We start from the raw sequence: 17326 nt of genomic DNA, 5'->3' as shown, positions 1-17326 counted from the left end.
TTAATCAGGAGTAAAACAATTGGATCTCATCTTGGAAAGAATCATTCTAGCAAATATGGAGGATAGATTAGAAGGCAGTAAGGCCTAAGGGACAAATCCCACCACCTGTTTTAGTAACTGAAGCTTTGCTATGCCCATTTAAGTATTTCCATGGCAAGCTTTTGTGTTACAATGGCAGAGCTGAGTAGTTCCACCCTTACAACCTGCAAAGCTAAAACCATTTACTGTCCTGTCCTTTACAGGAAAAGTCTGCTGACCCATGTTACAAGCAATAGCTACTGTAGTAACCCAGGCAAGAGATGATGGAGCCTGAGCTAAGGCATGGCACTGGGGATGGAGAAGCATTTGAGAAATTTAAGAAGCAGAGTTAATCACCACTGTGACTAACTGAATGTAAGAGTGGTAAGACAGAAGCCTCTAGGATTACTCCTAGGTTTCTAGCTCAGCAGTCTGCTTAGATGGTGGGGCTAGGATGGGGTAGCCTAAATAATGGTCCCCAAATATGTCCATATCCCAATCTCCGGAACTGTGGATATTATCTTACATGACAAAAGAGACTTTGCACAGTGATTAAAAATCTTGAGATGGGGAGATTATCCTCAATTATTTGAGTAGCCCCCAAATGTGATCAAAAGTACCCTTACAAAAAAAGGATAGGGCTTCCCTGGTGGCGCAGTGGTTGCGAGTCTGCCTGCCGATACAGGAGACACGGGTTCGAACCCTGGTCTGGGAAGATCCCACATGCCGCGGAGCGACTGGGCCCGTGAGCCACAACTACTGAGCCTGCGCGTCTGGAGCCTGTGCTCCGCAACAAAGAGAGGCCGCGACAGTGAGAGGCCCGCGCACCGCGATGAAGAGTGGCCCCCGCTCTCCGCAACTGGAGAAAGCCCTCGCACAGAAACGAAGACCCAACACAGCCAAAAATAAATAAAAATAATAATAAATAAATTAAAAAAAAAAAAAAAAGGATAGAGGTAGATTTGACATAGAACAGGAGAAGGCAGTGTGTCCATGGAGGCAGAGATTGGAATAATGCAGCCACAGGCCAAGGAATACATCCACCAGAAGCTAGAAGAAGCAAGAAACAGAATTTCCCCTAGAACCTCTAGAGGGAGTGTGTCCCCACTGACACCTTGATTTCAGCCCAGTGAAACTGATTTCAGACTTCTGGCTTCCAGAACTGTGAGAGAGTAAATTCCTGTTGTTTTTAGACACCAAATTTGTGGTAATTTGCCATGGTGGCAATACGGAAATAATACACAGGATTGTGAATTTAGAAGAAAAAGATAATGAACTCAGTTTTAGATCTGTGGCATTTAAGGTATCCTATGACACAAATAAAGACATCCAGCACAGTCAGGAAAAAAAAAAAAGTATATGAACTCAGAAGAGCTCTGGGTAGAATGCAAGAAGGAGGAGTCACAAGAATAAACCTTGGGATTACACAAGAGAAGAGAACAGAGTGAGAAGAAGCAAGGGCTGAGGCTCTCCTCCGGAAGCAATTCCAGTCAGATGAAGAAGAGCCCAAAATGCAATCTGACAGTAATTTACCTTACAGTGGCTTCTTGAGGTGCTGTGTATACAGAAGCAGTAGTAATATAACAGGTAATATATGGAATATTTATGCGTCAGGCATTGTGCAGAATACTTTACATGCATTCTTACTAACTGCCCATAACTTATAAGGTAGATATTATTATGCCTTTTAAAGACCAGAGAAGCAAAGTAACTTGCCCAAAGTCACTCATCGGGCAACCAAAAGCCAGAATAAAATCATCATCATCTTAACTTAAAAGCCCAAAACAAACTCTAAGCTCCATCTAACCTTACTTTTGATCTAAGCGTTGTTTAAAGAAAAGCTATACCAGCATGACACGTGATGACTTTAATTCCAGATATATCCCATATGTTAAATCCCCGATTACACTGCACTAGAAGGGGGCAATTACTGAAAGGCTAAGTGAGGTGGGTGAAGGCCAACAGACGTGGAATTTAGGAGGAAGGAAAAGAAGGGGTAGTGGCAGCCCCAAGGAGCGCGAGCTTGGAAGAGATCAAGAAGTCAAAATGATAACTACAGGGACATTCATCTGGGAACATCAGCTACATTGTGGGATGGCAGGTACCAGAAACAGACCATAAGTCCAGCTTTTCTATAGCAATTCTTGGATGGGGACATGAAACAAGTAGAAAAAATAAGCATAGGAAGGATGGTGATGAGAGATGCAAGACTAGCATAACGGTTAAAAGCAAAGGCTTTGGAATCAGAAAGACTTGAGTCTAGGTTCCAGACAAGTTTCTTACTCTCTTGGAGCCTCAATGTTCTCATCTGTAAAATGGAAATAAGACCCAATGCCTCAGATCAAGTCAAATAATTAATGTGAAGCACATGGTGAGTGGCTTAAAATGTGTCATTATTTACCATTACTGTTGTTAGTATTATTTTTATGAATATTGCTATACCTAATATAGCAATTAATCTCCCTATGCTTAAGTACCACTGCATTTCCATCATTTTATCAAGACCAGTGTGGTGAGCAAAAGAGCGGCCTGGACGGTCAGGAGGCCTGGGTTGTGGCACCCAGCAGACCACCTGTGGCCTCAACAGGGCCCCGGGTGGCACCCCTCACCCCACTCCCTTCTCCGGGACTAACGGCTTGCTCCCCAGGCAGGGTCCCAGTGACAGGTCGGCCCCCTCGTCTGTGCAGCCCAGCGCGGCAGGGACATGTAGCCCCGCAGCCGGCCCGCGCCCCCTTCCCGGCGCCGGCCTCACCTTCTCATAGTTCTGCATGAGGCGGCTGATAACCTCGCGCTCGACCTGCCACTCGGGTTTCTTCAGCTGCTTCCTCAACTGGTTTTTTTGGCTCTGCTTGTGGCTGTGTTTCTTCTTCCAACGATTGAAGCTCCGCACCGGGTCAGGCCGAGCTCCTGGACCCTGAGAGGCGGAAGTTTTGCCCATCGCGGCGGTGGCGACAGCCCACACGGTGCCCAAACACGAGCTGAGGCTAGGAGGACGTACGGCACTGAGACGACGCGGAACCAGCGTGGGGAAAGAGGACGACTGCGCGTGCGCGAAACCACGAGCCCGCCCCCAGGCTTTCGAAACCTGGGCACGCGCGGTGTTCACAGCTAGAAAAAAGTGGGCGGTGATTGGCGTCTCGGAATCCGCAGAGCGGAGCGGAGCAGGCTCGGGGGAAACGGAAACCGGGCAATCGGAAACGGGGCTATCTGAGGAAGAGGGCGGGGCTGAGTGGCTCCTAAAGCACGCCGGCGCTTTAAATAGGCGCATGCGCGCTGGTTGCTGTTACTATGGTGAGGTCGTACAACTTAACCCTTAAGGGCTGTTACTTTGCTCTCGGTTTTCCTTAGCGAACTGCGCGCTAATACCGCTACGCGCACCTCCACCCCGCGCCACACGCACACACACCGCCCCACCCCCCGCCACACACACATATACACACACACACACACACACCCATCTGTGAATTATAATTGTGATTCTCGTTTTGCATGTTTCAGCCCAGGGAGCCGAATGGTTTGCCCCAAAATCAAACAGCTAGTTAACAACTTCTGATTTCTGTCCACTGCAGGGTACCTCCCTAGGAATAAAAATGAATATTCTGTATTCTTCTTATGTCCTTCTGGGTTTTCCCCTTTTTCTAGCCCGTCAGAGTGTAGCTGCAGCAGTAGGGAGCTGGAGCAGAGTCAAATTGAATTGCCTTAAAAGGCTATCATGAAGACAAAATAAGTAAAAATAAAGAATTAAAAGAAAAGTTATTTGCAAGTTGGCCGTTTAAGTGAATTGGCTTTCAGTGAATTGGTTTTTCTGGTACATTTACCTAGAGCACAAATATACACTAGAGAGGGGTGAGGGCAGAGTTGTGGCAAGGAAAACAGGGAAATTAATTTCAAAGTTCACATGCAGAGTATTTGGACCCTCAAATTCCCCTTCCAAGCCCACAAAGCCAGATGAATGCCCCAACCACGAGCCCATTTCCTAAACAGAGGATGGAGGGTGAGGGAGTGCGGGAGCAGGTGAACTGGAAAATCTCCACACTCAGAGTCACTAGATGTGGTAGAGAGTAAAGCTCAATATGGGTAGGTTATATAAAAGTATATACATCCACCAAAAGTTAAAAATAGAACTACCACAAGATCTAGCAATTCTACTTCTGGATACACACACAAAAGAATTGAAAGCACGGTCTGGAAGAGACCTGCATTCCCATGTTCATAGCAGCATTATTCACAGTAGCCGAAAGGTGGAAGCAACCCAAGTGTCCATCCACAAATGGTGGGTAAACAAAATGCGGTATATGCATACAATGGAATATTATTCATCCTTAAGAAGGAAGGAAATTCTGACAATGCTACAACATAGATGAACCTTGAAGACATGAGGCTAAATGAGATAAGACAGTCACAAAAAGACAAATACCATCTGATTCCACTTATATAAGGTACCTAAAGTAGTCAGATTTATAGAGATGGAAAGTAAAATGGTGGTTGCCAGGGGCTGGGGGGAGGGGAAATGAGGAATTGCTGTTTAGGGGGTAGAGAGTTTCAGTTTTGTAAGATGAAAAGAGTTCTGGAGGTTGGTTGCACAAGGATGTGAATATACTTAATGCCACTGAACTCTACACTTTAAACTGGTTTAAATGGCAAATTTTATGTGTACTTTACCACAATTTTTAAAATTATTTTAATTTTTTAAGAGTATATACAGAACAATGAGGCTCTCAACTCTAATTCTCACTTTTCTCCTAAATCTGAAGCAGCCAAGCATAAACATGCCTCAGGCAAAAAAACTGGACCATTTGTCTCTCGGGAAGCTGACTGGCATAAGAGAAAGACCTGGATATGATGGCATTTAGGCAGCGACCAAATAAATGGCAAGTCATTGACCTCCCCTGGCTCTTCAGTGAAACCTACCAATTAATAAGCCCTTCCAAACACTTGTTTCTGATCAGCCTTACTCAAATACGAAATAATAAGCAAAGACCACCAAACATTTGAGGAAATCCTTTAACTAAAAAGTTGGAAGCTAAAACTAACAAATGAATGCAAAGAGAAAAATAAATCTTCAAAAATTAATATTTTTAGAAAGGTAAGATATTGTATCCTTGTGTAAGAACAGAAACTATTCAGAGAATTAAATAGAACTCAATGGAAATCATTTTCTTCATTATATATATCAAATTTTGACATAAAATAAGAAAATTCAAAGCTTAATCACAATAAAAAACTCAATATCACATTCCAAAGTCACTAAGGGATTTAATGATTTGTAATAAAAATAATTCACATCCTGATTGGATAAAATAACATTTTTATGATGGTTTCAATTCTTATTTACTCCAATAACCTGTTTTCTGTAGAAATGACCCTGAGACAGATGTTCAGTGACATTGAGGACATCATTAAATAGTTGTTAACACATTTTAATTTTCAGACTACATCCTCCACTACCAGCCAATATTCAAAAAGCTCCTGGGAATTCCCTGGTGGTCCAGTGGTTAAGACCCTGTGCTCCCAATGCAGGGGGCCCAAGTTCGATCCCTGGTCAAGGAACTAGATCCCGCATGCTGCAACTAAAGATCCCGCATGCCGCAACTAAAGATCCCACATGCCGCAAAGAAGATCTCGCACGCAGCAATGAAGATCCCGCGTGCCACAACGAAGACCCGGCGCAGCCAATAAATAAATAAATACTTTTTTTAAAAAAAGGCCCCTAAAGGGCTAAAAAGTATTTGGAAATATGCCTGGTAACTGCTACTACAAATACAGGCAAAACTTCAGTGGGGGCAGGGGCTTTATTAAAATTTAGGGGGAGAAGGATGTAATATCAGTTCCTCATACATTATAGCCCATTTAATATTATTCATCATTAGTTTCTATTTTAATTTTTACATAGTTGTGGTTGTTCATCATCAAAATTCTTCAAATTACATATGTCTCTAAAATTTGAAAAGACCATTATATGCTTTCTGTACTTTAAAACTGTTTTTTAAAGATTATCTTATCTGCAAAAGCACAGAAGCAATGATACCCAGTAGTGATGAGCCCAACTGCCGCCCAGATCTTGGTCTGTAAATACCCTTTTTTCCAATCAAATGAACCAGAGCTCTTTGGAGAAATAACTAATTCCAGGGATGGGGCAGGAAAAGTACAGAATGAGCCTAGAATGTCTTGAGGTGCCAAAAAATTTTTAAAAGGAGTTCAAAGAATGATGGGAATAGAGGGCACAGTTCTATTTATGGACCTAGGTGCTAGTCATAAGAATGTTGGCCTCATAATACTTCATAAGTTCTATACTTGTTTTATATAGTTTTCTATAGGTATGTTATATTTTCAATAAAAATGGTTTAAAATATAAAATGTCCACACCAAAAGAGTCATACCAAAATAGTGCTGAGAAAATACATTTAAACCTAGGTATTTTCAAAAGTATATCTTTGGCTAGCATTCTAACCTTTATCCAGATAATTTAGCTTTAAAAATATCAATAATTTATAAAAGAGCATTGTTTATTGCCTCTAATTGAGTTTTAGCGACAGGATGACCTCAACTGGACTTTCACATCGTTTATTTTATAATGATTTCAAAATTAATATTTTAATACTCTTCCATGTTTCAATGAACTAAAAGGTAGATGTATAGTTCTTAGATGATATGAAAATTTCAAATGTATAAAAAAAAGATTTTTGCTGTGTTTTTCACCATTAAGTTTGAAGAACGTACGACAGGGATATGGAATTCTCTAGAATTACTTTTTGAGAATCTTCCTGTCAAAATCCATTTGGCTTTTCATTTACAAAATTGTGACACTATCATATCTCTGACTTCCAAGCTATTAATAATAGTAGTAGTAGTATATTAATAATATTATTATTACTGCTGAAATTATTATTATTTGAACCAAATTTTTTTCCAACTATCAACCTATGAACCAGTAGTTACTTTGTTTTCTTAAGGATAGATCATTTTCAATTTGCTGTAACATCTTCACCTCAAAACTGTAACATTTCAAACTTTAGTCAGGTAACAGTATTTTTTTTCACTGTCACAATTTCTACACTGCTGTCAGAAGCTTTTTTGGCATTTACTTTGAATTCAGTCTTCAGGGAAGCTTTACTTTGGCCAACATGCTCTCATTATGGAGAGTATCATCACAAATCACAAAGATCTCTTCCCTTCTCATGATTTTGGTTTCTGTTCTGTGTTTATAAGTAGCCCAGTAGATATGTAGATCTGATAATTCTCCAGTTGTGTCATTTGCTGAGCAAAATCTATGTTCATATACAGAAAGAGTGGATTTTAGAAATCCACAAATCTAACAGTAATTGTTATCTCTTTTACATGGGTTCTATGAAGGTTATAACTAAAACAACTGAGCAATATTTAGCATATCTTGCCTTATCCAAATAATCTCATGTAATGCATCTGCTATTGTGTTAATTATTTGGTTTTATATTTTACCCTCTAAGTATAGTCTCTATTCCACAGCACCAACAGTTGCATATATACTTTTCAAATCCAATTTCAATTTTGAATACTTAAAATTTTGCTGATGTGCTTTTTCATTCTCTTTATCATTTCTAGGAACATGTGATAAATGCGAGTCTTTGCATCCATTTGCATTTTTTTTCATTCTTTGATAACTTTTGATAAAAACGTTCCTTCAAGGTACAATAAACAGAATCTAGTAAGTTTTCACTCTTTGAAAGAGTTTGTATTTTTTACAAAGTTTCCAAAACTTCCACGTGTGCTGTTTTTTATTTTTTAATTTTAGATTTCTTGCTTGTCACAGATAATTTCCAAGAAGAATGACCTATTCTTTAATATTCAAGTTATATGGCCATGTACCTGAATTGGAAGAAAATACATGGGTACAAATGTATATTTAATTTTTTCTCTTCCAGTTTTTATTTCAATTCATGTGTCTTGATTGACATGAAGGTAAGTAAATTCCCACCCTGCTCTCAGTTCCACAGTCTATGAAAATACTATTTTTTCCAGTACTGTATCCCCCCTATATTTTCTCAATTAACCAAATAATATTATTTCACTTTCCTCTATAATAGCTTCCTCTTTTTGTTTTCTGGTTCTATTAATATTTAAAATTATGTTTCTGATATCTAGTAAGAAATTATATGAGCTTTGTATTTTATCTCAAAATTTGTAAAAATTTAAAACAATGTATACCCAAAAAGCTGCTAAATTGCAACACTGATTATTTTTGTCTAATGACATTTTATAAGAACAAGGAAGCATGTACTCTTGTATAATCACATAATGCTTACCTAGGAATTGCTAAATTATTGTTATATAACATGTACTTTTGGGATCTTACTTATTTTGACTGCAGAATAAGAGGATCACCCCATTTTTTTAAACAAATCTGATAGTTTTAACAAATAACAAAGGTTGGCAAGGATGTGGGGAAAAGGGAACCCTTGTACAGCGTTGGTGAGAATGTAAATTGGTGCAGCTGGAAAACATTATGGAGGTTTCTCAAAAAACTAAAAACAGAACTACCATATGACCCAGCAATTCCACTTCTGGGTATACATCTGAAAAAAAAAAACACTAATTCAAAAAGATACATGCACCCCAATGTTCATAGCAGCATTATTTACAATTGCCAAGATATGGCAGCAACCTAAGTGTCCATCAACAGATGAATGGATAAAGAAGATGTGGCATATATGTATACACACACATACAGACACACAATGGAATACTACTCAACCATAATAAAGAATGAAATTTTGCCATTTGCAGCAAGATGGATGGACTTGGAGGGCATTATGCTAAGTGAAATAAGTCAGACAGAGAAAGACAAATACTGTATGATATAACTTATATGTGGAATCTAAAAAGCACTACAAACCAGTGAATGTAACAAAAAAGAAGCAGACTCACAGATACAGAGAACAAACTAGTGGTTACCAGTGGGGAGAAGGAAGGAGGGAGGGGCAATATAGGGACAGGTGATTAAGAGGTACGAACTATCAATATTAGGTATGAAATAAGCTATAAGTACAACATAGGGAATATAGCCAACATTATATAATAACTGTAAATGGAGTATAACCATTAAAAATTGTGACTCATTATATTGTATACTTATAATTTATATAACATTGTACATGAACTATACTTCAATTAAAAAAACCTGATAGTTTTACTATGTTATGTTTTAGAGTTAACTGCTACCGGTCAATTTTTTCCCAGGCACAGAAAGGATCTCTTCAATAGTAGTTCTTTGCTTAAGTTTTTCTGCTCTCTATAATGTAACTTCCTCTTACCTTGCTACTGAAATTAAATACTATTTAATTTCAGGAGAGTCCCATAGCAGCTGAATAACTTGGCCTAAGAAGCTAAAAGATGATTCATCTACGTCCTCTTGTCATGTAAAAAAGGCAAATAATTTATGGTAAATCAATTCAATTGTATGTCAACTTTTTTATTGAAAAGGAAATTAATAACCCTACAACGAAGTATATGTTTATTCAAATAAAGAAATCCCTCTTTGTCTCTTTATACCTTATAAATATCAACAGTCTGAAGTCATTCTTTGGACACAATACCTCTATGGAATTTTAGAGGTTGCAGCTTAGGTTGGTTCCATCTTCTTTAACTCACATACTCTAAAACCTGGCAGGGCCAACATGCAGCCACTTTAATCCCAGAGAACCAGAGTGTATGTAACATCTCTGAAATTTTCAACAACAAAAATATATTTGCCTAATTGGCTAGAACACATAAACTAGAAGGCCAAGAGGTTCTGGCCACCACAGCTGTTGTGTTTCTAACTTCTGCCAGGAGTCATGAATCAATTGCAGTTTGTCTCTGCATGCATTTGTTCATTCATTTATCTAATTTTTTGTGGGTGCCTACAGTGTACTGGATGGACATTGTTAAGCCTCAAGAATACAAAATGAATAAGAAATTGTCCTTGCCTCAAGGAGTTTATAACCTAGTATGATAGTCTCTGAAATTAGCTTCCTGAGAATCACAAAGGGAGTTTTTTTAGAAAATAGTGCTTCCTCAGTTTTACCCAAAAATATTCTGATTCTGCAAGTATGAAGCGGAAACTAGACAATCTGATGTGATGAGCTAGATCAACTGGTCTGCACATTGTTTTTTGGGAACCTCTGGTCTAATAGATTATAATTAATTATAATAATTGAAGCTGATTATAATTAATTATATAATTTGAATCAGTTCCAGTTTAATGCCACTAAAATTACACAATAATAAAACTATGAAAGATTAACATATGAAAAGGAAATAGAAATGAATAAAGTCTCCATATGCCCTTGAATCACATTTGAATCATAGATAATACTAACAAGCCTAACAAAACCATCTCCACTCATGGAAGTTATCAGTAAAAATTACTGTAGCTCTCACCATAAAGATTCTGATAAAAAGGTCTACTAGTAAAAATATTTGAAAACTCATGCCCTAATCATTTGTCTGAGATAAACTAAACCTCTACCACTTTTTTCACTTAGTAAGGAATTGGAACTTACAGTTAGTTCTTTTCAGTTGGTCATGGCCAGCAGGTGGCAGTTCAGGATCACGTACTCTCTTTCCCTTGGGATTAGACCAAATTCAATCTGAGTTTTTATAGCCACCAAGCAGTTGGTTTTCCTGTCAGTTTATCTGCCTTGTAACAATCAGCTTTTAGAACATGGCCTACAATTAGTACTCCTCAAATTCTCTGGAATACTTATGAATTCTTTCTTCCATCACATTATTTTCAATTAAAAGTAACTGCCAACATTTATTGAGCATCTAGTAAGTGCTATGCATTGCTAGATTCATAACATACATTATCTCTAAACCTTACACAGCCCATTTTTCAGATGAGATAACTGAAGCTTAGAAAGATTAAATAATATGCCCAGGGTCACCGACCTAGTAAATGACAGCACTGGACATTGTATCCCAGTTTGGCACTGAAAAAATTTTTATAATTTCCATCTGTTTTATCACTGGGCAGCTTTCATCTATCCTGTTCTAGGGAGAATTAAGAGCTTCATAAATAGTAGTTTATCTTCACCTGGAGCTAATCTTATTATTTCTAACATGAACTGACTTTGGTTATTTAAGATGATTTAAATCTAATTGTCCACTACTTATGTACTATTTCCATATATTTCTACGTCTTGCATAGATTAAATAAGAATCTTTATCAGGAGATTACCAGTTCAACTCTGACACATAGAGAGTTTGGACAGGGTAACTCCCATCCTACAACAGCAACAAAAAAGCTGAACAAAGTGAAATCAATTACATTTCTTGGAACCATGAGAAAACTGAGTTTGCAGGGCAAACTGCCACCCTGAAATCTGGAAAAACAGACAAATCCAAACACTCACAGCCAAGATCTGCCTATCCAAAGCAGAAGCTGCTGGAGCCATAAACAGGTAGGAATACTTGGATCATAATTTTGGTGAATTGTTGGAATTTGAATGCAGATTAGCATAAGTAGGAGCCACAGTCTCAGGGTGGGTGGGTGGGAGAGAGGGACAGAGGAGGTGGCCAATCCCACCAGGTTCTCAAAGTAAAGATCTGAGAAAAATGCCCTTGTGGCCAGGGTGAGGGGAAGAGTAATTATTATGAAATATTCCCGAAGTCTTCTCCATGATAAAGGCCTACCCTCCAGGAGAAACAACTTTACCAGAGCCTTGTCCCAGATTCATGAGGGAAGGACATTCCTCTCACCCCAGCCCTTCTAGTCTTCCTGTCTTACCTAAAGTGAGGGAAGGACTATCTAAGAAAAAATACTTGTGAAAATCACAGGCAAGAGACATAGACCCAATAAAAGATTGGCATTGAATTGGAAAATTAGAGACCCTCCCCCTCCCCTACACCTTACCACCACTCCAGCAAGGCTCCAATGTAATAGTAGTGGGTTATAACTGAAAAAAAACTGCAATACACAGGCTCTCTCTAAGGAGAAGAACTTAGGTAAGCCCAAGGTCAACAGAAGATATAAAACCAAGAACACTAGAGGAATCTGAAGCCTCTGGAACCTATAACTACAGCAAACATTAAACAAAGCTCAACTCCTAGCCGGATTACCATAAACTCTCACACACCTCAGTTCCTATTACCTAATACAATGTACCAGGCTTCTGACAAAAAATTGAAAAGACACATCAATATACAAGAAAAAAGTCCAAAGAGGCAAAGCAAGCATCAGAACCAAACTTAGATATGAAGCAGATATTGGAAGTATTAGAAAAGGAATTTAAAATAACTATGACTAATATGTTAAAGGCTCTAATGGAAAAAGTAGTCAACATGCAAGAACAGATAAATAATGTAAGTAGACAGAAAGAAATTTTAAGAAAGAATCAGAAGGAAATGATAGAAATCAAAAACGTTGTAACAGAAACTTTAAAAAACAATGTCTTTGATGGGTTTACCAGCAGATTTGACTAGTAAAGAATCAGTTAACTTGAAGGAAAGAATCAGTTAACTTGAAGGTAGGTCAATAAAAACTCTCCATGCTGAACTAAATAGAGAAAAAATTGACAATCAGAAAAGTGAATTTTAAAACTGTCAGATAATTTTAAACATATAACATATGAACAATCGGAATGCCAGAAGGAGAAGAAAGAGAGAATAGCAGAAATAGAAATATTTGAAGTAATAATGGCCACAAACCTTCCAAAATTAATGACCCCAAACCACAGATCTAGGAAGCTTAGAGTTACAAAGTAGAATAAATACTAAAACCAAACAAGCTACGTGTAGGCATCTGTAATCAAACTCAGAAAACCAAAGACAGAGAGAAAAGCCTCAAAGAAGTCCAAGGAAAAAAGAAATACACTTTTCGTGTAGTGGAACAGGATAAGAATTACAGCTTCTCATTAGAAATCTTGTAAGCAAGAAGAGAGTTGGATGAAATACTTAAAATGTTGAAATAAAAATAGAATATATAAATAATTCTTTAAACTCAATGATAAGAAAATATCCCAGTTTTTTAAATGGGCAAAAGATCTGCTCTGACATCCCATAAAAGAAGACATAGAGAGGACATTCAAGATGGCAGAGGAGTAAGACGTGCAGATAACCTTCCTCCCCACAAATACATCAAAGATACATCTACATGCAGAACAACTCCTACAGAACACCTACTGAATGCTGGCAGAAGACCTCAGACTTCTGATAAGGCAAGAAACTCCCGACGTACCTGGCCATGTGGCTGACGGGGTCCTAGTGCTCCAGCCGGCTGTCAGGCCAGAGCCTCGGAGGTGGGAGAGCCGAGTTCTAGACATTGGACCACCAGAGACCTCCTGGTCCCACATAATATCAATCGGCGAGAGCTCTCGCAGAGATCTCCGTCTCAACGCTAAAACCCAGCTCCACTCAACAACCAGCAAGTTACAGTGCTGGATGCCCCATGCCAAACAACTAGTAAGATAGGAACACACCCCACCCATTAGCAGAGAGGCTGCCTGAAATCATAATAAGTTCACAGACTCCTCAAAACACGCCACCAGATGCGCTCCTGCCACCAGAAAGACAGATCCAGCCCCATCCACCAGAACACAGGCACCAGTCCCCTACACCAGGAAGCCTACACAACCCACTGAACCAACCTTAGCCACTGGAGGCAGACACCAAAAACAACAGGAACTACGAACATGCAGCCTGTGAAATAGAGACTCCAAAAACAGTAAGTTAAGCAAAATGAGAAGACAGAGAAATAACAGATAAAGAGGAAATGGGCAGTCTATCTGAAAAAGAGTTCAGAGTAATGATAGTAAAGATGATCCAAAATCTTGCAAATAGAATGGAGAAAATACAAGAAATGTTTAACAATGACCTAGAAGAACTAAAGAGCAAACAAACAATGATGAACAACACAATAAAAAATTAAGTTAAAAATTCTCTAATACAATGGAGAAAAAACAGCCTCTTCAATAAGTGGTGCTGGGAAAACTGTACAGCTACATGTAAAAGAATGAAATTAGAATGCTTCCTAACACCATACACAAAAATAAACTCAAAATGGATTAAATATAAGGCCAGACACCATAAAACTCTTAGAGGAAAACATAGGCAGAACACTCTATGGCATAAATCATAGCAAGATCCTTTTTGACCCACCTCCTAGAGTAATGGAAATAAAAACAAACATAAACAAATGGGACCTAAGGAAACTCAAAAGCTTTTGCACAGCAAAGGAAACCATAAACAGGATGAAAAGACAGCCCTCAGAATGGGAGAAAATATTTGCAAATGAAGCAACTGACAAAGGATTAATCTCCAAGATTTACAAGAAGCTCATGCAGCTCAATAACAAAAAAACAAACAACCCAATCCAAAAACGGAAAGAAGACCTAAATAGACATTTCTCCAAGGAAGACATACAGACTGCCACAAACACATGAAAGGATGCTCAACATCGCTAATCATTAGAGAAATGCAAATCAAAACTACAATGAGGTGTCACCTCACACCCGTCAGAATGGCCATCATCAAAAAATCTACAAGCATTAAATGCTGGAGATGGTGTGGAGAAAAGGGAACCCTCTTGCACTGTTGGTGGGAATGTAAATTAGTACAGCCAGTATGGAGAACAGTATGGAGGTTCCTTAAAAAACTAAAAATAGAACTACCATATGACCCAGCAATCCCACTACTGGGTATATACCCTGAGAAAACCATAATTCAAAAAGAGACATGTACCCCAATGTTCATTGCAGCACTATCGACAATAGCCAGGACATGGAAGCAACCTAAGTGTCCATCGACAGATGAATGGATAAAGAAGATGTGGCATATATATACAATGGAATATTACTCAGCCATAAAAAGAAATGAAATTGAGTTATTTGTAGTGAGGTGGGTGGACCTAGAGTCTGTCATACAGAGTGAAGTAAGTCAGAAAGAGAAAAACAAATACTGTATGCTAATCCATATATATGGAATCTAAAAAAACATTGTTCTGATGACCCTAGGGGCAGGACAAGAAAAAGACACAGATGTAGAGAATGGACTTGAGGACATGATGAGGGGGAAGGGTAAGCTGGGACAAAGTGAAAGAGTAGCATTGACATATATACACTACCAAATGTAAAATAGGTAGCTAGTGGGAAGCAGTTGCATAACACAGGGAGATCAGCTTAGTGATTTGCGATGACCTGGAGGGGTGGGGTAGGGAGGGTGGGAGGGAGACACAAGAGGGAGGGGATATGGGAATATATGTATACATATAGCTGATTCACTTTGTTATACAGCAGAAACTAACACAACATTGTAAACAATTATACTCCAATAAAGATGTTAAAAAAATAAAATAATAAAATAAATAGATAAATAAACAAATAAAAATTTTTAAAAAATTCTCTAGAAGGAATCAAGAGCAGAATAACTGAGGCAGAAGAACGGATAAGTGACCTGGAAGATAAAATAGTGGAAATAACTACTGCAGAGCAGAATAAAGAAAAAAGAATGAAAAGAATTGAAGACAGTCTCAGAGACCTCTGGGACAACATTAAATGCACCAACATTGGAATTATAGGGGTCCCAGAAAAAGAAGAGAAAAAGAAAGGGTCTGAGAAAATATTTGAAGAGATTATAGTTGAAAACTTCCCTAATATGGGAAAGGAAATAGTTAATCAAGTCCAGGAAGCACAGAGAGTACCATACAGGATAAATCCAAAGAGAAACACATCAAGACACATATTAATCAAACTATCAAATATTAAATACAAAGAAAAAATATTAAAAGCAGCAAGGGAAAAACAACAAATAACATACAAGGGAATCCCCATAAGGTTAACAGCTGATCTTTCAGCAGAAACTCTGCAAGCCAGAAGGGAGTGGCAAGACATATTTAAAGTGATGAAAGGGAAAAACCTACAACCAAGATTACTCTACCCAGCAAGGATCTCATTCAGATTTGACAGAGAAAATAAAACTTTCACAGACAAGCAAAAGCTAAGAGAATTCAGCACCACCAAACCAGCTTTACAACAAATGCTAAAGGAACTTCTCTAGGCAGGAAACGCAAGGGAAGGAAAAGACCTACAATAACAAACCCAAAACAATTAAGAAAATGGTAATAGGAACATACATATCGATAATTACCTTAAACGTGAATGGATTAAATGCTCCAACCAAAAGACACAGACTGGCTGAATGCATACAAAAACAGGACCCATATATATGCTGTCTACGAGAGACCCACTTCAGACCTAGGGACACATACAGACTGAAAGTGAGGAGATGGAAAAAGATACTCCATGCAAATGGAAATCAAAAGAAACCTGGAGTAGCAATTCTCATATCAGACAAAATTGACTTTAAATAAAGACTATTACAAGAGACAAAGAAAGACACTACATAATGATCAAGGGATCAATCAAGAAGAAGATATAACAATTGTAAACATTTATGCACTCAACATAGGAGCACCTCAATACATAAGGCAAATGCTAACAGCCATAAAAGGCAAAATCGACAGGGACACAATAACAGTAGGGGACTTTAACACCCCACTTTCACCAATGGACAGATCAACCGAAATGAAAATAAATAAGGAAACACAAGGTTTAAATGACACATTAAACAAGATGGACTTAATTGATATTTATAGGACATTCCATCCAAAAACAACAGAATACACTTTCTTCTCAAGTACTCATGGAACATTCTCCAGGATAGATCATATCCTAGGTCACAAATCAAGCCTTGGTAAAGAAAAAATCATGGAAATCATATCAAGTATCTTTTTCCACCACAATGCTATGAGACTAGATGTCAATTATAGGAAGAAAACTCTAAAAAATACAAACACATGGAGGCTCAACAGTACACTACTAAATAACCAAGAGGTCACTGAAGAAGTCAAAGAGGAAATCACAAAATACCTAGAAATAAATGACAATGAAAACATGCCAACCCAAAACCTATGGGATGCAGCAAAAGCAGTTCTAAGAGGGAAGTTTATAGCAATACAATCCTACCTCAAGAAACAAGAAAAATCTCAAACAAACAACTTAGCCTTACACCTAAAGCAATTACAGAAAGAATAAAAAAAACCCCAGAGTTAGCAGACGGAAAGAAATCATAAAGATCAGATCAGAAATAAATGAAAAAGTAATGAAGGAAACGATAGCAAAGATCAATAAAACTAAAAGCAGTTTCTTTGGTAAGAAGCATTAGCCAAACTCATCAAGAAAAAAAGGGAGAAGACTCAAATCAACAGAATTAGAAATGGAAAAGGAGAAGTAACAACTGACACTGCAGAAATACCAAGGATCATGAGAGATTACTGCAAGCAACTAAATGCCAA

At 38.2% G+C, this 17326-nt stretch overlaps 1 protein-coding gene across 2 annotated transcripts in view; it reads right to left on the bottom strand.

Annotated features, from left to right (window-relative positions):
* Positions 1–3068, bottom strand: part of DDX10 (DEAD-box helicase 10) — a 247763-nt gene extending 244695 nt beyond the window's left edge. Inside the window, exon 1 of one of the 2 annotated variants that reach the window (XM_082476855.1) lies at positions 2771–3068. In XM_082476855.1, the coding sequence (XP_082332981.1) occupies positions 2771–2956 (186 nt within the window). In that variant the 5' untranslated portion in view covers positions 2957–3068. The remainder of the gene's footprint in view (positions 1–2770) is intronic. The other variant, XM_082476854.1, reaches the window with a different exon arrangement.
* Positions 3069–17326: the final 14258 nt, after the last annotated feature.

Source organism: Balaenoptera physalus (genome assembly GCF_965194825.1).
Source record: "Balaenoptera physalus genome assembly, chromosome: 10".
Lineage (NCBI taxonomy): Eukaryota > Metazoa > Chordata > Mammalia > Artiodactyla > Balaenopteridae > Balaenoptera > Balaenoptera physalus.
Note: the sequence above shows the minus strand (reverse complement) of the source record. Positions and strands in the feature narration are given on the sequence as shown.